This window comes from Bombina bombina, chromosome 6, assembly GCF_027579735.1.
Source record: "Bombina bombina isolate aBomBom1 chromosome 6, aBomBom1.pri, whole genome shotgun sequence".
NCBI lineage: Eukaryota > Metazoa > Chordata > Amphibia > Anura > Bombinatoridae > Bombina > Bombina bombina.
In genome coordinates this window covers 1,005,702,944-1,005,727,435 of record NC_069504.1, presented here as the reverse complement: position 1 = coordinate 1,005,727,435, position 24,492 = coordinate 1,005,702,944, and the positions used below count along the sequence as shown (strand labels likewise).

Here is a 24,492-nt window from a genome sequence, read left to right as displayed (position 1 = left end):
TAACAGTAGAAGTATTTGTACTTATAGAAACATTATCAGCATGTAATAATTTAATAAAGTGCCACATATTTGAGCTGAAGAAGTAAGTTCAGCTAATTTACAACATACACACTTAGCTTTGGTAGAATTGTGTTCAGGCAGCTTAGTTCCTACAGTAACATCAGAGGCAGGATCAGTCTGAGACATCTTGCAAAATGTAGCAAAAAAGAAAAAATAATATTTAAACAAAATATCCAATTTCATCAAAGTAGCAGTTTCAGGAATGGGTAAAAATGCTTATGATAAAAATAAAGTAATAATCAAAAGAAAGCAACTTAGCCCTCTAAGAAACAAATGAGAGCAGAGAGCAAGAGAAGGAGAGACTTAATATAACAAATGTTGGCGCCAAGAATGGCGCAAATGCAGAAAAAAACTTTTTGGCACAAAAGCTTTAACAAGTGAATTGACAAGAAAGTCACAAGAAATGACACAACTCGCGCCAAAAATTTCACAATAAAAAGTAACATTCTGCGTCATCGCGAGCCTAAGCCCACAAAAATTTTGAAAGAAGCAGACTCCAAGTTACAACTAACTGGGAACCCCAGGTAAGTCTAAATACTCCCATAAACATAATTTTCATACTGAAACCTGACTCATGGCAAATATATAAAATATACATTTAAAACTTTAAAAGATAAAGTGCGAAACATAGCTGAGAGTGTCTTTAAAAAATGATATATACTTACCAGAAGACACCCATCCACATATAGCAGACAGCCAAACCAGTACTGAAACATATCAGCAGAGGTAATGGTAGGAGTATAATGTCGATCTGTAAAAGGAGGCAGCAGATGAATCTCTGTGACCGATTTACAGAGAGCCTTAGAATAGATTTCCCATAGGTGAAAACATGGTGTCATCAGGCAATACTCCCTTCACATCCCTCAGACAAACACTGTACTTAGAGAGGAACTGGGCTTCAATATGCTTAGAAGCGCATATCACAGAAGAAAATCAAGCACATCTTGCTTCACCACCTCCACAAGGAGGCAAAGTTTGTAAAACTAAGGTATGAGTGAGGTAGGAGGTGTATTTATAGGCATTTTGAGGTTTGGAAAACTTTGCCCCCTCCTGTTAGGAATGTATATCCCATACGTCACTAGCTCATGGACTCTTGCCACTTACATGAAAGAAATTGTGGATTTTCTAATTCTCAGAACTTGAAATGCACCTTGCAGACTTCTCAAGACTAACCCAGCTATATACACCCTTCTTTAAAGGGACAGTAAAGTCATAATTAGACATTCACGATTTAGACAGAGCATACAATTTTAAACATATTACCAATTTACTTCTATAATTGAATTTGCTTCCTTCTCTTGTTATCATTTGCTGAAAGCTTTATCTAGGAAAGCTCAGGAGCAGCAAAGAACCTAGGTTCTAGCTGCTGATTGGTGGGCACATTAAAACTAGTAGTGCATTGCTGCTCTTTCAGCAAATGATACCAAGAGAATTAACAAAATTTGATAGTAGAAGTAAACTGGAAAGTTGTTTAAAATTGTATGTTCTACCTAAATCATTAAAGAAAAATGTTTGGTTTCATATCCCTTCAATTGGATTATCTGATAACAACTGCAAAACAATGCACTTTAAATTAACATTTTGCTGTGACTAGCCTTGTTGTCTGCAGACTAAAGCCCGGATTGGCCTCTCTAAATAAAGCAAATGGTGGGTGGAGTTTGGCTATTAAAAACAATTGCAGTAAAAAAATATGTTAATTGGTTTTAAAGATGTTTAGACTTGACTGATGCATTATTCTATAGAAACACAACAGAAACGTCTTGTAATTACAAGGTGTTTACTATCCTTTTAAATACACAGAGTTTTGCTCCTGTGCCACTCCAGATGAGTATACAGATGGCTTTATCATTATCTGGAGCAGAAAGGGTAGTGTTCCAGGAGTGTAACTTTTACTATGTGTTTAAAGGATCATTATAGTGGAAAAAACATAATTTATGTAAGAACTTACCTGATAAATTAATTTCTTTCATATTGGCAAGAGTCCATGAGCTAGTGACGTATGGGATATACAATCCTACCAGGAGGGGCAAAGTTTCACAAACCTCAAAATGCCTATAAATACACCCCTCACCACACCCACAATTCAGTTTAATGAATAGCCAAGTAGTGGGGTGATAAGAAAAGAGTAAAAAGCATCAACAAAGGAATTTGGAAATAATTGTGCTTTATACAAAAAAATCATAACCACCATAAACAGGGTGGGCCTCATGGACTCTTGCCAAAATGAAAGAAATGAATGTATCAGGTAAGTTCTTACATAAATTATGTTTTCTTTCATGTAATTGGCAAGAGTCCATGAGCTAGGGACGTATGGGATAGCAATACCCAAGATGTGGAACTCCACGCAAGAGTCACTAGAGAGGGAGGGATAAAAATAAAAACAGCCATTTTCCTCTGAAAAAAATTAATCCACAACCCAAAACATAAATTTAGTCTCATAATTGAAAAGAAAAAACTTAAATCAGAAGCAGAAGAATCAAACTGAAACAGCTGCCTGAAGAACTTTTCTACCAAAAACTGCTTCCGAAGAAGCAAATACATCAAAATGATAGAATTTAGTAAATGTATGCAAAGAAGACGAAGTTGCTGCTTTTCAAATCTAATCAACTGAAGCTTTATTCTTAAAAGCCCAAGAAGTGGAAACTGATCTAGTAGAATGAGCTGTAATTCTCTGAGGTGGGGTTTGATGAATCAAAAGCTTTAACCACGATGCCAAAGAAACGGCAGAAGCCTTCTGACCTTTCCTGGAACCAGAAAAGCTAACAAATAGACTGGAAGTCTTCCTTAAAACTTTTGTAGCTTCAACATAATATTTCAGAGCTCTCATCACATCCAAAGAATGTAAAGATCTCTCCAATGAATTCTTAGGATTAGGACACAAAGAAGGGACAACAATTTCTCTATTAATGTTGTTAGAATTCACAACCTTAGGTAAGAATTTAAATGAAGTCCGCAAAACTGCCTTATCCTGATGAAAAATCAGAAAAAGAGATTCACAAGAGAGAGCAGATAATTCAGAAACTCTTCTAGTAGAAGAGATGGTCAAAAGGAACAACACTTTCCAAGAAAGTAGTTAAATGCCTAAAGAATGCATAGGCTCAAATGGAGGAGCCTGTAAAGCCTTTAAAACCAAATTAAGACTCCAAGGAGGAGAGATTGATTTAATGACAGGCTTGAGACGAACCGAAGCCTGTACAAAACAGTGAATATCAGGAAGTTTAGCAATTTTTCTGTGGAATAAACAGAAAAAGCAGAGATTTGTCCTTTCAAGGAACTTGCAGACAAATCTTTATCCAAACCATCCTGAAGAAACTGTAAAATTCTAGGAATTGTAAAAGAATGCCAAGAAAATTTATGAGAAAAACACCATGAAATGTAAGTCTTCCAAACTCGATAATAAATCTTTCTAGAAACAGATTTACGAGCCTGTAACATAGTATTAATCACTGAGTCAGAGAAACCTCTATGACTAAGCACTAAGCGTTCAATTTCCATACCTTCAAATTTAATGATTTGAGATCCTGATGGAAAAACGGACCTTGCGATAGAAGGTATGGCCTTAATGGAAGTGGCCAAGGTTGGCAACTGGACATCCGAACAAGATATGCATACCAAAACCTGTGAGGCCATGCTGGAGCCACCAGCAGCACAAACTATCGCTCCATGATGATTTTGGAGATCACTCTTGGAAGAAGAACTAGAGGCAGGAAAATATAAGCAGGTTGATAACACCAAGGAAGTGTCAACGCATCCACTGCTTCCGTCTGAGGATCCCTGGACCTGGACAAGTACCTGGGAAGTTTCTTGTTTAGATAAGATGCCATCAGATCTATTTCTCTTGTTAAGTGTAGTCAGTCCATGGGTCATCCATTACTTATGGAATATATCTCTTCCTAACAGGAAGCTGCAAGAGGATCACCCAGCAGAGCTTGCTACATAGCTCCTCCCCTCACATGTCATATTCAGTCATTCTCTTGCAGCCTAACAAGATAGGTCGCTGTGAGAGGTCTGTGGTGTTTTTTAACTTAGTTTATTTCTACAATCAAAAGTTTGTTATTTTAAATGGCACCGGAGTGTGCTGTTTATTCTCAGGCAGCATTAGAAGAAGAATCTGCCTGCGTTTTCTATGATCTTAGCAGACGTAACTAAGATCCACTGGCTGTTCTCATCTGAGGAGTGAGGTAACTTCAGAGTAGCAGGGCCCCCCTGCAAATGAGGTATGTGCAGTAATTATTTTTCTGAGGAATGGAATTGACTGAGAAAATACTGCTGATACCATTGTAAAGTAAGTTCAGCCTTAAATGCAGTGATAGCGACTGGTATTAGGCTGATGAGTGTGTGTACACTGAATGTATTTTTCTAAGGAATGGAATTGACTCTGAAAATACTGTTAATACTGAAATAATGTATGAGCCTTAACTGCAGTAAAAGCGACTGGTAGCAGGCTTATTAATAACAATTCATAACTTTTCAAATGTATGTTTAAAACGTTTACTGGCATGTTAATCGTTTTTTGTGAGGTACTTGGTGATAAAACTTATTGGGGCATGATTTTTACCACATGGCCATCTTTGTTTTCTGCATAGAAACAGTTTTCTGAGCTTCCCCACTGTTGTAATATGAGTGGGAGGGGCCTATTTTAGCGCTTTTTTGCGCAGTAAAAATTCAGTCACAATCTGTCTACTTCATCCTCCATGATCCAGATCGTCTCTAGAGAGCTCAGGGGTCTTCAAAATTCATTTTTAGGGAGGTAATCAGTCACAGCAGACCTGTGACAGTGTGTTTTGACTGTGAGAAAAACGTTAATTATTAAATTGTTCATCTGTTTTTGGGTATTAAGGGGTTAATCATCCATTTGCTGGTGGGTGCAATCCTTTGCTAACTTAATACATTTACTGTGAAAAATTGGTTGCTATAACTATTTTGGATCATTGTTATTTCAACTGTGACAGCTTTTTGTGCTTCTTAAAGGCACAGTAGCGTTTTTTATATTGCTTGTAAATTTATTTAGAAAAGTATTTCCAAGCTTGCTAGTCTCATTGCTAGTCTGTTTAAACATGTCTGACACAGATGAATCTCTTTGTTCACTATGTTTAAAGGCCAATGTGGAGCCCAATAGAAATTTATGTACTAATTGCATTGATGCTACTTTAAATAAAAGTCAATCTTTACATGTAAAGAAATTATCACCAGACAACGAGGGGGAAGTTATGCCGACTAACTCTCCTCACGTGTCAGTACCTTCGCCTCCCGCTCAGGAGGTGCGTGATTTTGTGGCGCCAAGTACATCAGGGAGGCCCTTACAAATCACTTTGCAAGACATGGCTACTGTTATGACAGAAGTATTATCTAAATTGCCAGAATTAAGAGGCAAGCGCGATAGCTCTGGGTTAAGGACAGAGCGCGCGGATGAGGTGAGAGCCATGTCAGATACTGCGTCACAGTTTGCAGAACGTGAAGACGGAGAGCTTCATTCTGTGGGTGACGGATCTGATCCAGGGAGACTGGATTCAGTGATTTCTAATTTTAAATTTAAGCTTGAGAACCTCCGCATATTGCTAGGGGAGGTATTAGCGGCTCTGAATGATTGTAACACGGTTCCAATTCCAGAAAAATTATGTAGGTTGGATAGATACTATGCGGTACCGGTGTGTACTGACGTGTTTCCTATACCTAAAAGGCTTACAGAGATTATTAGCAAGGAGTGGGATAGACCTGGTGTGCCCTTTTCCCCTCCTCCCATATTTAGGAAAATGTTTCCTATAGACGCCACCACACGAGACTTATGGCAGACGGTCCCTAAGGTGGAGGGAGCAGTTTCTACTTTAGCTAAGCGTACCACTATCCCGGTGGAGGATAGTTGTGCCTTTTCAGATCCAATGGATAAGAAATTAGAGGGTTACCTTAAGAAAATGTTTGTTCAACAAGGTTTTATCTTACAGCCCCTTGCATGCATTGCGCCTGTCACTGCTGCGGCGGCATTCTGGTTTGAGTCTCTGGAAGAGGCCATTCGCACAGCTCCATTGGATGAAATTATGAACAAGCTTAAAGCACTTAAGCTAGCTAACGCATTTGTTTCTGATGCCGTCGTACATTTAACCAAACTTACGGCTAAGAACTCCGGATTCGCCATCCAAGCGCGCAGAGCGCTATGGCTTAAATCCTGGTCAGCTGACGTGACTTCTAAATCTAAATTGCTTAATATTCCTTTCAAAGGGCAGACCTTATTCAGGCCCGGCTTGAAATAAATTATAGCTGACATTACGGGAGGTAAGGGCCATGCTCTACCTCAGGACAGGGCCAAATCAAACGCCAAACAGTCTAATTTTCGTGCCTTTCGTAACTTCAAGGCTGGAGCAGCATCAACTTCCTCCACTCCAAAACAGGAAGGAGCTGTTGCTCGTTACAGGCAGGGCTGGAAAGTTTACCAGTCCTGGAACAAGGGCAAGCAGGCCAAGAAACCTGCTGCTGCCCCCAAGACAGCATGAAGAGAGGGCCCCCTATCCGGAAACGGATCTAGTGGGGGGCAGACTTTCTCTCTTCGCCCAGGCTTGGGCAAGAGATGTCCAGGATCCCTGGGCGTTGGAGATCATATCTCAGGGATATCTCCTGGACTTCAAAACTTCTCCTCCACGAGGGAGATTTCATCTTTCAAGGTTATCAGCAAACCAAATAAAGAAAGAGGCGTTTCTACGCTGTGTACAAGACCTTTTACTAATGGGGGTGATCCACCCAGTTCCGCGGACGGAACACGGGCAGGGATTCTATTCAAATCTATTTGTGGTTCCCAAGAAAGAGGGAACCTTCAGACCAATCTTGGACTTAAAAATCCTAAACAAATTTCTAAGAGTTCCATCATTCAAAATGGAAACTATTCGAACCATCCTTCCCATGATCCAAGAGGGTCAGTACATGACCACAGTGGATTTAAAGGATGCCTACCTTCACATACCGATTCACAAGGATCATTATCGGTACCTACGATTTGCTTTCCTAGACAGGCATTACCAGTTTGTAGCTCTTCCCTTCGGATTAGCTACGGCTCCAAGAATCTTTACAAAAGTTCTGGGCTCACTTCTGGCGGTACTAAGACCGCGAGGCATAGCGGTGACTCCGTACCTAGACGACATTCTGATACAAGCGTCAAGTTTTCAAACTGCCAAGTCTCATACAGAGATAGTTCTGGCATTTCTGAGGTTGCATGGGTGGAAGGTGAACGTGGAAAAGAGTTCTCTATTACCACTTACAAGAGTTCCCTTTCTAGGGACTCTTATAGATTCTGTAGAGATGAAAATTTACCTGACAGAGGCCAGGTTATCAAAACTTCTAAATACTTGCTGTGTCCTTCATTCCATTCCACACCCGTCAGTAGCTCAGTGCATGGAAGTAATCGGCTTAATGGTAGCGGCAATGGACATAGTACCATTTGCGCGCCTGCATCTCAGACTGCTGCAATTGTGCATGCTTAGTCAGTGGAACGGGGATTACTCAGATTTGTCCCCCCTACTAAGTCTGGATCAAGAGACCAGAGATTCTCTTCTATGGTGGCTCTCTCGGCCACATCTGTCCAAGGGGATGACCTTTCGCAGGCCAGATTGGATGATTGTAACAACAGACGCCAGCCTTCTAGGCTGGGGTGCAGTCTGGAACTCCCTGAAAGCTCAGGGATTATGGACTCAGGAGGAGAAACTCCTCCCAATAAATATTCTGGAATTAAGAGCAATATTCAATGCTCTCCTAGCTTGGCCTCAGTTAGCAACTCTGAGGTTCATCAGATTTCAGTCGAACAACATCACGACTGTGGCTTACATCAACCATCAAGGGGGAACCAGAAGTTCCCTAGCGATGTTGGAAGTCTCAAAGATAATTCGCTGGGCAGAGTCTCACTCTTGCCACCTGTCAGCGATTTACATCCCAGGCGTAGAGAACTGGGAGGCGGATTTTCTAAGTCGCCAGACTTTTCATCCGGGGGAGTGGGAACTTCATCCGGAGGTCTTTGCTCAACTGATTCTTCGTTGGGGCAAACCAGATCTGGATCTCATGGCGTCTCGCCAGAACGCCAAGCTTCCTTGTTACGGATCCAGGTCCAGGGACCCGGGAGCGGTGCTGATAGATGCTCTGACAGCCCCTTGGGTCTTCAACATGGCTTATGTGTTTCCACCATTCCCGATGCTTCCTCGTTTGATTGCCAAGATCAAACAGGAGAGAGCTTCGGTGATTCTGATAGCGCCTGCGTGGCCACGCAGGACCTGGTATGCAGACCTAGTGGACATGTCGTCCTGTCCACCGTGGTCTCTACCTCTGAGACAGGACCTTCTAATTCAGGGTCCTTTCAAACATCCAAATCTAATTTCTCTGAGGCTGACTGCATGGAGATTGAACGCTTGATTCTATCAAAGCGTGGCTTCTCGGAGTCGGTTATTGATACCTTAATACAGGCTAGGAAGCCTGTTACCAGAAAAATTTACCATAAGATATGGCGTAAATATTTATATTGGTGCGAATCCAAGAGTTACTCATGGAGTAAGGTTAGGATTCCTAGGATATTGTCCTTTCTACAAGAGGGTTTAGAAAAGGGCTTATCTGCTAGTTCGTTAAAGGGACAGATTTCTGCTCTGTCTATTCTTCTACACAAACGTCTGGCTGAAGTTCCAGACGTTCAGGTTTTTTGTCAGGCTTTAACTAGGATTAAGCCTGTGTTTAAGACTGTTGCTCCGCCGTGGAGCTTAAACTTAGTTCTTAATGTTCTTCAAGGCGTTCCATTTGAACCCCTTCATTCCATTGATATCAAGCTGTTATCCTGGAAGGTTTTGTTTTTGATGGCTATTTCCTCGGCTCGAAGAGTCTCTGAGTTATCTGCCTTACATTGTGATTCTCCTTATCTGATTTTTCATTCAGACAAGGTAGTTCTGCGTACTAAACCTGGGTTCTTACCTAAGGTAGTTACTAACAGGAATATCAATCAAGAGATTGTCCATCACTGTGTCCTAACCCTTCTTCAAAGAAGGAACGACTTTTGCATAATTTTGACGTAGTCCGTGCCCTGAAGTTCTATTTGCAGGCAACTAAAGATTTTCGTCAAACTTCTTCCCTGTTTGTCGTTTACTCTGGACAGAGAAGAGGTCAAAAGGCTTCGGTTACCTCTCTCTCTTTTTGGCTTCGTAGCATAATACGTTTAGCCTATGAGACTGCTGGACAGCAGCCTCCTGAAAGGATTACAGCTCATTCTACTAGAGCTGTGGCTTCCACCTGGGCCTTTAAAAATGAGGCCTCTGTTGAACAGATTTGCAAGGCTGCGACTTGGTCTTCGCTTCACACCTTTTCAAAATTTTACAAATTTGACACTTTTGCTTCTTCGGAGGCTATTTTTGGGAGAAAGGTACTTCAGGCAGTGGTTCCTTCTGTTTAATGTTCCTGCTTTGTCCCTCCCTTCATCCGTGTACTTTAGCTTTGGTATTGGTATTCCATAAGTAATGGATGACCCGTGGACTGACTACACTTAACAAGAGAAAACATAATTTATGCTTACCTGATAAATTTATTTCTCTTGTAGTGTAGTCAGTCCACGGCCCGCCCTGTCTTTAAGGCAGACCTAAATTTTAATTAAACTCCAGTCACCACTGCACCCTATGGTTTCTCCTTTCTCGTCTGCTTTGGTCGAATGACTGAATATGACATGTGAGGGGAGGAGCTATGTAGCAAGCTCTGCTGGGTGATCCTCTTGCAGCTTCCTGTTAGGAAGAGATATATTCCATAAGTAATGGATGACCCGTGGACTGACTACACTACAAGAGAAATAAATTTATCAGGTAAGCATAAATTATGTTTTCTGGAAGCCCCCACATCTGAACAATTTGAGAAAACACATCTGGGTGGAGAGACCATTCTCCCGGATGTTAAGTCTGAGGAATTAGATAATCCGCTTCCCAATTGTCTATACCTGGGATATGAACCGCAGAAATTAGACAGGAGCTGGATTCCGCCCAAACAAGTATCCGGGATACTTCTTTCATAGCTTGAGGACTGTGATCCCACCCTGATGATTGACATATGCCACAGTTGTGATATTGTCTGTCTGAAAACAAATGAACGGTTCTCTCTTCAACAGAGGCCAAAATTGAAGAGCCCTGAGAATCGCACGGAGCTCTAAAATATTTATTGATAATCTCGCCTCTTGAGATTTCCAAACCCCTTGTGCTATCAGAGATCCCCAAACAGCCCCCCAACCTGAAAGACTTGCATCTGTTGTGATCACAGTCCAGGTTGGATGAACAAAAGAGGCCCCTAGAATCATACAATGGTGATCTAACCACCAAGTCAGAGAGAATCGAACATTGGGATTTAAGGATATTAATTGTGATATCTTTGTATAATCCCTGCACCATTGGTTCAGCATATGAAAACGAGCAAAGGGGATTGCGTCCGATGCTGCAGTCATGAGACCTAAAACTTCCATGCACATAGCCACTGAAGGGAATGATTGAGACTGAAGGTTCCGACAAGCTGAAACCAATTTTAATCATCTCTTGTCTGTTAGGGACAGAGTCATGGACACTGAGTCTATCTGGAAACCTAAAAAGGTTACCCTTGTCTGAGGATTAAAAAAACTTTTTGGTAAATTGATTCTCCAACCATGTATTTGAAGAAACAACACTAGTTGATTTGTGTGAGATTCTGCAGAACGTAAAGACTGAGAAAGTACCAAGATATCATCCAAATAAGGAAACACTGCAATACCCCGCTCTCTGATTACAGAGAGTAGGACACCGAGAACCTTTGAAAAGATTCTTGGAGCTGTCGCTAGACCAAAATGAAGAGCAACAAATTGGTAATGCTTGTCTAGAAAAGAGAATCTCATGAACTGATAGTGATCTGGATGAATCGGAATATGAAGATATGCATCCTGTAAGTCTATTGTGGACATATAATGCCCTTGCTGAACAAAAGGCAGAATAGTCCTTATAGTCACCATCTTGAAAGTTGGTACTCTTACATATCGATTCAAAATCTTTAGATCCAAAACTGGTCTGAATGAATTTTCCTTCTTTGGGACAATGAATAGATTTGAATAAAACCCCAGACCCTGTTCCTGAAACGGAACTGGCATTATTACCCCTGATAACTCCAGGTCTGAAACACACTTCAGGAAAGCCTGAGTCTTTACTAAGTTTGCTGAAATGCGTGAGAGAAAAAATCTTCTCACAGGCGGTCTTACTCTGAATCCTATTCTGTACCCCTGAGAGACAATACTCTGAATCCATTGATTTTGGACCGAATTGATCCAAACATCTTTGAAGAATTTTAATCTGCCCCCCACAAGCTGAGCTGGAATGAGGGCCGCACCTTCATGCGGACTTGGTGGCTGGCTTTGATCTCTTAAATGGCTTGGATTTATTCCAATTTGAGGAAGGTTTCCAACTGGAAACAGATTCCTTGGGGGAAGGATTAGATTACTGTTCCTTATTTTGTCAAAAGGAACGAAACCGATTAGAAGCTTTAGATTTACCCTTAGGTCTTTTATCCTGAGGCAAAAAAACTCCCTTTCCCCCCAGTGACAGTTGAAATAATCAAATCCAACTGAGAACCAAATAACTTATTACCTTGGAAAGAAAGAGATAGCAATCTGGACTTAGAAGTCATATCAGCATTCCAAGATTTAAGCCACAAAGCTCTTCTAGCTAAAATAGCTAAAGACATAGATTTAACATCAATTTTGATATCAAAAATAGCATCACAGATAAAATGATTAGCATGTTGGAGTAAGCTAACAATGCTAGACAAATCAGAATCCAATTCTTGTTGCGCTAAATGTTCCAACCAAAAAGTTGATGCAGCTGCAACATCAGCCAAAGAAATTGCAGGCCTGAGAAGATGACCAGCATATAAATAGACTTTCCTTAGATAGGATTCAAGTTTTCTATCTAAAGGATCCTTAAAAGAAGTACTATCTTCCGTAGGAATAGTAGTACGTTTAGCAAGAGTAGAGAGAGCCCCATCAACTTTAGGGATTTTTTCCCAAAACTCTAAAGAAACTGCTGGCAAAGGGTACAATTTTTTAAACCTTGAAAAAGGAACAAAAGTAGTACCAGGCCTATTCCATTCCTTAGAAATCGTATCTGAAATAGCATCAGGAACTGGAAAAACCTCTGGAATAACCACAGGAGGTTTATAAACAGAATTTAAACATTTACTAGTTTTAATATCAAGAGGACTAGTTTCCTCCATATCCAATGTAATCAACACTTCTTTTAACAAAGAACAAATATACTCCATTTTAAACAAATAACAAGATTTGTCAGTGTCAATATCTGAGGCAGGATCTTCTGAACCAGATAGATCCTCATCAGAGAAGGATAATTCAGTATGTTGTTGGTCATTTGAAATTTCATCAACTTTATGAGAAGTTTTAAAAGACCTTTTACGTTTATTAGAAGGCGGAATGGCAGACAAAGCCTTCTGTATAGAATCAGAAATAAATTATTTTACATTTACAGGTATATCTTGTGCATTAGATGTTGAGGGAACAGCAACAGGTAATGAACTACTACTGATGGATACATTTTCTGTATGTAAAAGTTTATCATGACAACTATTACAAAACACAGCTGGAGAAATAAAGTCCACAAGTTTACAACAAATGCACTTAGCTTTGGTAGAACCGTTATCCGGCGGCAGAGTTCCAACAGTGATTTCTGAGACAGGATCAGATTGAGACATCTTGCAAATGTAAGAGAAAAAACAACATATAAAGCAAAATTATCAATTTCCTTATATGGCAGTTTCAGGAATGGGAAAAAAATGCAAACAGCATAGCCCTCTGATATAGAGAAAAGGCAAGAGGCATAGAAGAATGGGATCTTAAATAATGAAAATATTTGGCGCCAAGTATGACGCACGGCACAAACAGAAAGATATATTTTGGCACCAAAAACGTCCGGAAATGACACACTCGCGTCACAGAAGACGCAACCTTGTAAAGGACTCTGCGTCAACTAAGACGCTGGAAATTACGAAATTGCATCAATGAACGTAACTTCGCGCCAAAAAAATCTTGCGCAAAAAATGACACAATAAAGTTTAGCATTTTGCGCCCTCGCGAGCCTAATTCTGCCTGCGAAATTAAAAGACAGTCAATTTGAAAAGACTACACCCCAGGTAAGAAATACATTTTTCCTAAAAAAAACATTTCCCAGATATGAAACTGACAGTCTGCAAAATGAAATATACTGAAAACCTGAAACATGGCAAATATAAGTACAATACATATATTTAGAACTTTATATAAATACATAAAGTGCCAAACCATAGCTGAGAGTGTCTTAAGTAATGAAAACATACTTACCAAAATACACCCATCCACATATAGCTGATAACCGTTTCAGTACTGGTTTGGCTATCAGTAGAGGTAATGGAATATGAGAGTATATCGTCGATCTGAAAAGGGAGGTAGGAGATGAATCTCTACGACCGATAACAGAGAACCTATTAAATAGATCTCCTTGAGGAAAACCATTGCATTCAATAGGTGATACTCCCTTCACATCCCTCTGACATTCACTGTACTCAGAGGAATCGGGCTTCAAAATGCTGAGAAGCGCATATCAACGTAGAAATCTTAGCACAAACTTACTTCACCACCTCCATAGGAGGCAAAGTTTGTAAAACTGAATTGTGGGTGTGGTGAGGGGTGTATTTATAGGCATTTTGAGGTTTGGGAAACTTTACACCTCCTGGTAGGATTGTATGTCCCATACGTCACTAGCTCATGGACTCTTGCCAATTACATGAAAGAAATAATATGCATTAATTTGTATGTCATTTTAACACTAGAGACCCTGCAGTGCTATGTGTTTAACCCATTTGCAAAGGGATTAAACACAAAATAGAAATCAGCAGCAGCAAAGGGATTAAACACAAAATCAAATCAGCAGCAGTAGATGCACAGCTGGGTTGCGCAAGCACCACTGTTAATTGGGTCAGCTACTGTGTCTGTTTGGGATCTGCAGTGTTTGTAGACCCCAAATGATATTTTAACTATGTATTTAACCCCTTTGCAGGGGTTAAACACATAGCATTGCAGGATCACTAGTGCTAAAATAATCTAATGAATTACACCATGCAGTTTTTCCACTATAATGGCTCTGGTAAAAGAAGAGGAGCATTTGATTTTTAAAGTAGAATATCCCTTTAAATTATTTTTTCCCCTCTTTACTCCTTGTACCACTAAACTGCATATTTTAAATGCTACCTAATTCTGCAGACTGTACCTGAACCCTTACTTCCACATTTTTAATTAGGCTGTGGGTGATACAGCCAAATAAAAGATTTAAGACAAAAATAAATGGACTCAGCTAGGTGTCCAAATTGTCTGAGACCTTTGTACACCCTCTCCACAAGCTCGCTCCCATACACTAGATGAAAACAAGGCTATCCCCCACTACATGAATTATGAGTTTGCAAGACTAAAAAGCTTTTTGGTCAACTGGGGATTTAGACCGGGCTCAACCCGCCCTGTCACTGCTTGGGAAACTACCTGAAAAAGTAAAAAGTCTTTGCAAACCCCTCTCCACAGCAACGATAGGAAACTTACCTGAACATCACCATTCCCCTTCCCCCCCCCCCCAAATTTGGCAGCATACCTTAACTCTCACCAAAAAAGCTATTCATTGCATCACTTTGATGGAAACATATCATAAAGTACTAACGCATTGGTATTATATCCCTACGCGGTTAGCCAAAATGTACAACACTGCTTCTCCCATGTGTTGGCGCAAATGTGGTCACATTGGCGATACTTTGCATATTTGGTGGGATTGCCCCAAAATAAAACCATTATGGAATACTTGCTTTCTCACTCTGTCCAAAATGGGCATTCCTTTACCTAAAACACCTGCCCTTGCACTCCTTCACATTGGCACCCATACCCTTTCTAAACACCACTCCTATCTTTGCATCTACATTTTTGTTACAGTCAAAGCATCTATAGCCAGATCTTGGAAAGACACCTCTCCGCCAAATTGGTCCAAGATCCTTAACTTCATGGCATATATCTACACCATGGAAAAAGAGTATTTTTTACTCACTAAATAAGTCAGATCTCTTTAAGCTTGTTTGGGCGGACTGGAGAACAATATTTAACAGTATGTGGAAACCTAATGTTACAGCCATGGAGTAAACCCATCCTCCTTAACACTCAACTCCTCCCATCCGTTTCCCCTTAGTTTCTCATTTCTCTTATCTTCCCCAACCCCTCCCCCCCATATACTTGACATCAGTACCTTGTTCGTGTCTACAAATGGTACACGTAAGATTCACCAAGTACTCAATGTTACTTCTTGTCTCACACTTTCTACTTGTTATGTAAAGATACAGTTTAAATAAAAACTTTAAAAAAAAAAAAAAAAAAAATTTTTTTTAGAAAAAAGCCATTATCTATAATAGAAGCTCACCCTAGGCACTAAGGTGCTGTTCTGTCATTAAAGGGGCATTAAACACTAAATAAATGCTAGATAGAATGATGCATTCAAAGAAAAGACTAGTCTGTAAATGTGAATATATTTTTTAAAGTTTCATTAGCTGTTTAAATATTGACACAATAAATGTGACATTTTAGTGTCTGTAAAACAATTGGAGCTGCCATGTTGTAACTTAGGTTACCTTTTCTGCTGTGGCCAATAAGGGACAGTTATAATAGGTCACTAGAGTGTGCAGCCAATGGCTGTGTGAAATATAATAGTGTTCTGCATTTTCATTTCGAACAGGAACTGAAAAGTTCACAATTTCAGAATGGAATTACAGGAAAAGAGGACAAAATAAATAATGAAAGTATAATACAGACAATATATATATATATATATATATATATATATATATATATATATACACATATATACACATTATATATTTAATTAAAGAGACATTATAGTAGAAATATGAAATGCTCTTGTTCATTAGAACATATAATTTTAACAATAGCAACCCCCCCCAATGGAATGTGTTTAATCCCTACAAAGGGGCTATAGACATAGTTAACGTACCACTTTGACACAACACAAATGTGACACTGACCCTGCAAAGGGGCTATAGACTTGTAAACAATTTAATGCACTCCAGCAGGTAAAGTAGATCATTGGGAACAAATTAGAGAGGATTTTTGTTTTGAGTAAACTATCCCTTTAAAACTACCCCTAAACCATGTTACTTGTTATTGTTTAGACCATTCCTTTTTATACACTTACTTTATCTCTTTTTTTTTTTTTTTTTTAATATACAACACAAACACATTTCCCCCACCACTTGCACTGTTTTCCCTCTATAATGATCACAAATTCTTTGTAATCTACAGTCACTATTATTTCTTACAGGATGGACAATTATGGGACTCTGTGAAGAAGACTGCTTTTGTATTAGGAACAGGGCTTCTTACCTTTGCTGCTTTTAGGAATTCAGTGACATGGTAAGTACTATGGCACAAACATATTTAAATGGACATGGACATGGACATTTTATGTTAAGAACATTAAACATTGTTGCCAACCTTTTAGAAAAAATAAAAAATTACAGGGACACTGTGTAGCAGAGCAAGCAAGCAGGTAACTATAATATTGACAACTTACTGTTCAACAGCTCCGCCCACTCTGTTCCACTATCAAAACAAACCCGTTTGATATTAATAGTATAATTTAGCCTTAAGAGAAAGCTTTTAGAGTGTAGTATTGTTTAGAGAGAGAGAGAGAGAGAGAGAGAGAGAGAGGGAAAGAAGGGCAGAAGGGAGGGAGAGAGAGGGAAAGAAGGGCGGAAGAGAGGGAGGGAGAAAAGGGAAGTAGAGAGAGGATTTGGAAGGGGGAGACAAAAGAAGACAAGATAGAGGAAACTGAAGAAATGCCCCTATGACCAACCTCTGCTGGTCCAGTCTTGTAATATATCATCATTGAGCATTGAAAGACCATAGCGATGGCGGACAACCAGAACACTTCGAGAGGGAGGGCAGGGCTCCTGGAACACAAATGACACTCCAGGAAGGATAGAAGCAGAAACGTGCCATCCAAGTGTAGAAATATCAGAATAGTCAAAAGTAAAGAAGTACTCAAAGGTCTAAAATAAATCACCAGATATCCCTGGGAAGGTGTTGATCCCAAAAGGAAAACAATCCGCTCTGTCACAATGTAAAGGCAGTGAACAGAAGCTCTTGATGTAACCAAACCTGTAACCCAATAGGAGCTCAACCTGTGAACACAAAGAGTCTTCATTACATCCAGCTATGAAGGCTAGTAAAACATGATTCATTGAGTCAAATTAAATTGATGATGTAAAACTTAACATTTATTAGAAGATTAAAAGTTCACAGGAAACTGAGAATCTCCATTAAAACACAACAAGTAACATACAGCTTACGTGTTTCAGCATTCAAGCTGTAATCATAGCTCGTTGAATCATCTTAAAGGGACAGAATTTATGTAAGAACTTATCTGATAAATTAATTTCTTTCATGGTCCACAAGCTAGTTACTGATCGGATATACATTCCTACCAGGAAGGGGCAAAGTTTCCCAAACCTCTATTGCCTATAAATACACCTCAGTTTAATGTTTAGCCAAGTTAGTGAGGTGTATAAGGAGTAAAAGCATAAAAAAGAGGAATAGGATAATGTGCTTTAAACAAAAAAATCATAACCCCCAAAAATGGGTGCATCTTGTGGATTCTCACCACCATGAAAAAGTTCTTACATAAATTATGTTTTCTTTCATATAGGTGGCAAGAGTCCACGAGCTATTTACTGATAGGATATAATACCCAAGATGTGGAAGTCAACAAGTAACTATAGAGGGAGGGATAAAATAAAAACAGCTATTTCCACTGAGAAATTCAATCCAAAAAAATTCAGTTTTCTTAAAAATTCAATAAAAATTAAATCATAGGCACTAGAATCAAACTGAGACAGCTGCCTAAAGAACCTTTTTTTATCAAAAGCTGCTTCCGAAGAAGCAGAAACGTAACAATGGTAAACATTAGTAAAGATATGCAAAGACCACCAAGTGGCTGCTTTGCAGATTTGATCACCTGAAGCTTCATTCTTGAAAGCCCAAGATGTGGCAACTGATCTTGTAGAATGAAATGTTATTCTCTGATGCAGAGACTGCCTCACCTCCAAATAAGCTTTGTGAATCAGAAGTTTTATCCAAGATGCTAAAAAAATTGCAGAGGCTTTCTAACCTTTTCTGGAACCAGAAAAAATAACAAATAGACTAGAAGTCTTTCTGAAATCTTTAGTAGCGTCAACATTTAGCCACTAATTAAAGTTGCTAAAAAAGAGCACTGAATTACTGACTCAAGGCATGTATACAAACAATATATAACAACTTTACTTAAAAAGTGCCCAATCCATAGTGGAGAGTGTCTTAAATAATAAAGGTATATACTTACCACGTAAGAAAAACCAACCACATATAGCAGACAGCAAAATCAGTACTGAAACATATAAGCAGAGGTAATGGTGCAAGAGTATATTGTCGATCTATAAAGGGAGGCAGCAGAAGAATCCCTGAGACCGATTTACAGAGAGCCTTATGAAAAGCTTTCCCATAGGTGAAAACATGGTATCATCAGGCAATACTCCCTTCACATCCCTCAGACAAACACTGCACTTAGAGAGGAACTGGGCTTCAATCAAACACATCATGCCAAGGAGGCAAAGTTTTTAAAACTGCGGTATGAGTGAGGTGGGAAGTGTATTTATAGGCATTTGAGGTTTGGGAAACTTTGCCCTGGTAGGAATGTATATCCCATCAGTAACTATCTCGTGGACTCTCGCTACCTAGATGAAAGAAATTATACTTTCATGATTCAGATAGGGCATGCAATTTTAAACAACTTTACAATTTACTTTTAACATTAAATTTACTTCGTTCTCTTGGTATTCTTTGATGGAAGCTAACCTATGTAGGCTCAAATGCTAAATTTGAAGCCCTTGAAGGCCGCCTCTTATCTCAGTTCATCTTGACAGTTTTTCACAGCTATACAGTGCCAGTTCATGTGTGCCATATAGATAACATTGTGCTCTTTACCATGGAGTTATTTATGAGTCAGCAAGGATTGACTAAAATATGTCTGTCAAAAGAACTGAGATAAGGGGGCAGTCTGCATAGGCTTAGATACAAAATAATCAGATAAATAGTGTATTAATATAAGTGTTTATTATGCAAAACTGGGGGTAGTAAAACTGGGTAATAAAGGGATTATCTATCTTTTTAAACAATGCATTACAAATAGACTCATTTTAACAAGAGCACAGGTGAAATAATCAGCTTATCGTTAACCATAGTTATCAACCTGATCTCAACTATCAGCATATTTCACCTGTGCTCTAGTTCAGATATGAAAATCTGGCCTGTTAGGGGTCTTTGAGAAGTGGAGATGAGATAGACTGCTCTAATTCACACTCACATTGTTGTGTTTGTCACTTACAGTACTGGTGTCTTCATAACTGGGTTTTAAAATGTGATTGCACAATCATGGGTTACATCTACTGCAATCATTGAGAACTGAAGTTGAGAAACACTGACTTAGAATCAAAAATTCACTTGAAATTTTTTTATAAATCACGTACAACGTAAATTTTACCTCAATTCCCCATGTCAAAAGTACATAAGAAAGGAGGGGAAGATCAACATAATTTTGTATCACAAACGCTTTTCCACATTGATCCCCATTTCCCTTCTTCATCTATAGTGGCTTTGTGGGACACACCCACATATAAGAAGTGTCTAATTCAGAAGACAGAAAAAAAAAAGTCTGTCACATCTTCTAGAGTCTTTGAGGTGTTTCAGTTCAAATAACAATACTCATTAACATCCTACATATAGAACTATATTTTGTACATGCCAATGGTAAAGCAGTACAATCTAAGGCCTAGATTTGGAGTTCGGCGGTAAAAGGGCTGTTAACGCTCCGCGGGTTTTTTTCTGGCCGCACCATAAAATTAACTCTGGTATCGAGAGTTCAAACAAATGCTGCGTTAGGCTCCAAAAAAGGAGCGTAGAGCATATTTACCGCAAATGCAACTCTCGATACCAGAGTTGCTTACGGACGCGGCCGGCATCAAAAACGTGCTCGTGCACGATTCCCCCATAGGAAACAATGGGGCTGTTTGAGCTGAAAAAAAACCTAACACCTGCAAAAAAGCAGCGTTCAGCTCTTAACGCAGCCCCATTGTTTCCTATGGGGAAACACTTCCTACGTCTGCACCTAACACTCTAACATGTACCCCGAGTCTAAACACCCCTAACCTTACACTTATTAACCCCTAATCTGCCGCCCCCGCTATCGCTGACCCCTGCATTACACTTTTAACCCCTAATCTGCCGCTCCGTAAACCGCCGCCACCTACGTTATCCCTATGTACCCCTAATCTGCTGCCCTAACATCGCCGACCCCTATGTTATATTTATTAACCCCTAATCTGCCCCCCACAACGTCGCCGACACCTGCCTACACTTATTAACCCCTAATCTGCCGAGCGGACCTGAGCGCTACTATAATAAAGTTATTAACCCCTAATCCGCCTCACTAACCCTATCATAAATAGTATTAACCCCTAATCTGCCCTCCCTAACATCGCCGACACCTACCTTCAATTATTAACCCCTAATCTGCCGACCGGAGCTCACCGCTATTCTAATAAATGTATTAACCCCTAAAGCTAAGTCTAACCCTAACACTAACACCCCCCTAAGTTAAATATAATTTTTATCTAACGAAATAAATTAACTCTTATTAAATAAATGATTCCTATTTAAAGCTAAATACTTACCTGTAAAATAAATCCTAATATAGCTACAATATAAATTATAATTATATTATAGCTATTTTAGGATTAATATTTATTTTACAGGCAACTTTGTAATTATTTTAACCAGGTACAATAGCTATTAAATAGTTAAGAACTATTTAATAGTTACCTAGTTAAAATAATAACAAATTTACCTGTAAAATAAATCCTAACCTAAGATATAATTAAACCTAACACTACCCTATCAATAAAATAATTAAATAAACTACCTACAATTACCTACAATTAACCTAACACTACACTATCAATAAATTAATTAAACACAATTGCTACAAATAAATAAAATTAAATAAACTATCTAAAGTACAAAAAATAAAAAAGAACTAAGTTACAGAAAATAATAAAATATTTACAAACATAAGAAAAATATTACAACAATTTTAAACTAATTACACCTACTCTAAGCCCCCTAATAAAATAACAAAGCCCCCCAAAATAAAAAATTCCCTACCCTATTCTAAAATACAAATATTACAAGCTCTTTTACCTTACCAGCCCTGAACAGGGCCCTTTGCGGGGCATGCCCCAAGAATTTCAGCTCTTTTGCCTGTAAAAAAAAACATACAATACCCCCCCCCCAACATTACAACCCACCACCCACATACCCCTAATCTAACCCAAACCCCCCTTAAATAAACCTAACACTACCCCCCTGATGATCTTCCTACCTTGTCTTCACCATGCCAGGTTCACCGATCCGTCCTGGCTCCAAGATCTTCATCCAACCCAAGCGGGGGCTAGACATCCACTGAAGAAGTCCAGAAGAGGGTCCAAAGTCTTCCTCCTATCCGGCAAGAAGAGGACATCCGGACCGGCAAACATCTTCTCCAAGCGGCATCTTCTATCTTCTTCCATCCGATGACGACCGGCTCCATCTTGAAGACCTCCAGCGCGGATCCATCCTCTTCTTCCGACGACTAGACGACGAATGACGGTTCCTTTAAGGGACGTCATCCAAGATGGCGTCCCTCGAATTCCGATTGGCTGATAGGATTCTATCAGCCAATCGGAATTAAGGTAGGAATTTTCTGATTGGCTGATGGAATCAGCCAATCAGAATATAGTTCAATCCGATTGGCCGATCCAATCAGCCAATCAGATTGAGCTCGCATTCTATTGGCTGATCGGAACAGCCAATAGAATGCGAGCTCAATCTGATTGGCTGATTGGATCAGCCAATCGGATTGAACTTGATTCTGATTGGCTGATTCCATCAGCCAATCAGAAAATTCCTACCTTAATTCCGATTGGCTGATAGAATCCTATCAGCCAATCGGAATTCGAGGGACGCCATCTTGGATGACGTCCCTTAAAGGAACCGTCATTCGTCGTCTAGTCGTCGGAAGAAGAGGATGGATCCGCGCTGGAGGTCTTCAAGATGGAGCCGGTCGTCATCGGATGGAAGAAGATAGAAGATGCCGCTTGGAGAAGATGTTTGCCGGTCCGGATGTCCTCTTCTTGCCGGATAGGAGGAAGACTTTGGACCCTCTTCTGGACTTCTTCAGTGGATGTCTAGCCCCCGCTTGGGTTGGATGAAGATCTTGGAGCCAGGACGGATCGGTGAACCTGGCATGGTGAAGACAAGGTAGGAAGATCATCAGGGGGGTAGTGTTAGGTTTATTTAAGGGGGGTTTGGGTTAGATTAGGGGTATGTGGGTGGTGGGTTGTAATGTTGGGGGGGGGGTATTGTATGTTTTTTTTTACAGGCAAAAGAGCTGAAATTCTTGGGGCATGCCCCGCAAAGGGCCCTGTTCAGGGCTGGTAAGGTAAAAGAGCTTGTAATATTTGTATTTTAGAATAGGGTAGGGAATTTTTTATTTTGGGGGGCTTTGTTATTTTATTAGGGGGCTTAGAGTAGGTGTAATTAGTTTAAAATTGTTGTAATATTTTTCTTATGTTTGTAAATATTTTATTATTTTCTGTAACTTAGTTCTTTTTTATTTTTTGTACTTTAGATAGTTTATTTAATTTTATTTATTTGTAGCAATTGTGTTTAATTAATTTATTGATAGTGTAGTGTTAGGTTAATTGTAGGTAATTGTAGGTAGTTTATTTAATTATTTTATTGATAGGGTAGTGTTAGGTTTAATTATATCTTAGGTTAGGATTTATTTTACAGGTAAATTTGTAATTATTTTAACTAGGTAACTATTAAATAGTTCTTAACTATTTAATAGCTATTGTACCTGGTTAAAATAATTACAAAGTTGCCTGTAAAATAAATATTAATCCTAAAATAGCTATAATATAATTATAATTTATATTGTAGCTATATTAGGATTTATTTTACAGGTAAGTATTTAGCTTTAAATAGGAATTATTTATTTAATAAGAGTTAATTTATTTCGTTAGATGTAAATTATATTTAACTTAGGGGGGTGTTAGTGTTAGGGTTAGACTTAGCTTTAGGGGTTAATACATTTATTAGAATAGCGGTGAGCTCCGGTCGGCAGATTAGGGGTTAATAATTGAAGGTAGGTGTCGGCGATGTTAGGGAGGGCAGATTAGGGGTTAATACTATTTATGATAGGGTTAGTGAGGCGGATTAGGGGTTAATAACTTTATTATAGTAGCGCTCAGGTCCGCTCGGCAGATTAGGGGTTAATAAGTGTAGGTAGGTGTCGGCGACGTTGAGGGGGGCAGATTAGGGGTTAATAAATATAACATAGGGGTCGGCGATGTTAGGGGTAGCAGATTAGGGGTACATAGGGATAACGTAGGTGGCGGCGATTTGCGGTCGGAAGATTAGGGGTTAATTATTTTAAGTAGCTTGCGGCGACGTTGTGGGGGGCAAGTTAGGGGTTAATAGATATAATACAGGGGTCGGCGGTGTTAGGGGCAGCAGATTAGGGGTACATAAGTATAACGTAGGTGGCGGTCGGCAGATTAGGGGTTAAAAATTTTAAGCGAGTGGCGGCGATGTGGGGGGACCTCGGTTTAGGGGTACATAGGTAGTTTATGGGTGTTAGTGTACTTTAGGGTACAGTAGTTAAGAGCTTTATAAACCGGCGTTAGCCAGAAAGCTCTTAACTCCTGCTTTTTTCAGGCGGCTGGAATCTTGTCGTTAGAGCTCTAACGCTCACTGCAGAAACGACTCTAAATACCGGCGTTAGGAAGATCCCATTGAAAAGATAGGCTACGCAAATGGCGTAGGGGGATCTGCGGTATGGAAAAGTCGCGGCTGTAAAGTGAGCGTTAGACCCTTTAATCACTGACTCCAAATACCAGCGGGCGCCCAAAACCAGCGTTAGGAGCCTCTAACGCTGGTTTTGACGGCTACCGCCGAACTCTAAATCTAGGCCTAAGTGAGTATGATTTGAATAACACTATTGATAGTGCATCGTGATTTATTGTAAAGTAGAAATAAGACAATCAAACATAACTGGATGTCACTGAGTATCCAGAAACTCAGTGACACCCAGTTATGTTTGATTGTCTTATTTCTACTTTACAATAAATCACGATGCACTATCAATAGTGTTATTCAAATCATACTCACTTAGATTGTACTGCTTTACTTATCCAGTAGTACCAAATCTTGTCGATCATATCTCTATTGTTTAATATATCAGCTGCAGACTCATA

At 39.5% G+C, this 24,492-nt stretch overlaps 1 protein-coding gene across 3 annotated transcripts in view; it reads left to right on the top strand.

Moving 5' to 3' along the window:
* Window positions 1-24,492, top strand: part of FAXDC2 (fatty acid hydroxylase domain containing 2) — a 176,667-nt gene that overhangs the window by 60,129 nt on the left and 92,046 nt on the right. For all 3 annotated transcript variants that reach the window (XM_053718707.1, XM_053718706.1, XM_053718708.1), the window contains one exon: window positions 16,425-16,516. In XM_053718707.1, the coding sequence (XP_053574682.1) occupies window positions 16,425-16,516 (92 nt within the window). The remainder of the gene's footprint in view (window positions 1-16,424; window positions 16,517-24,492) is intronic.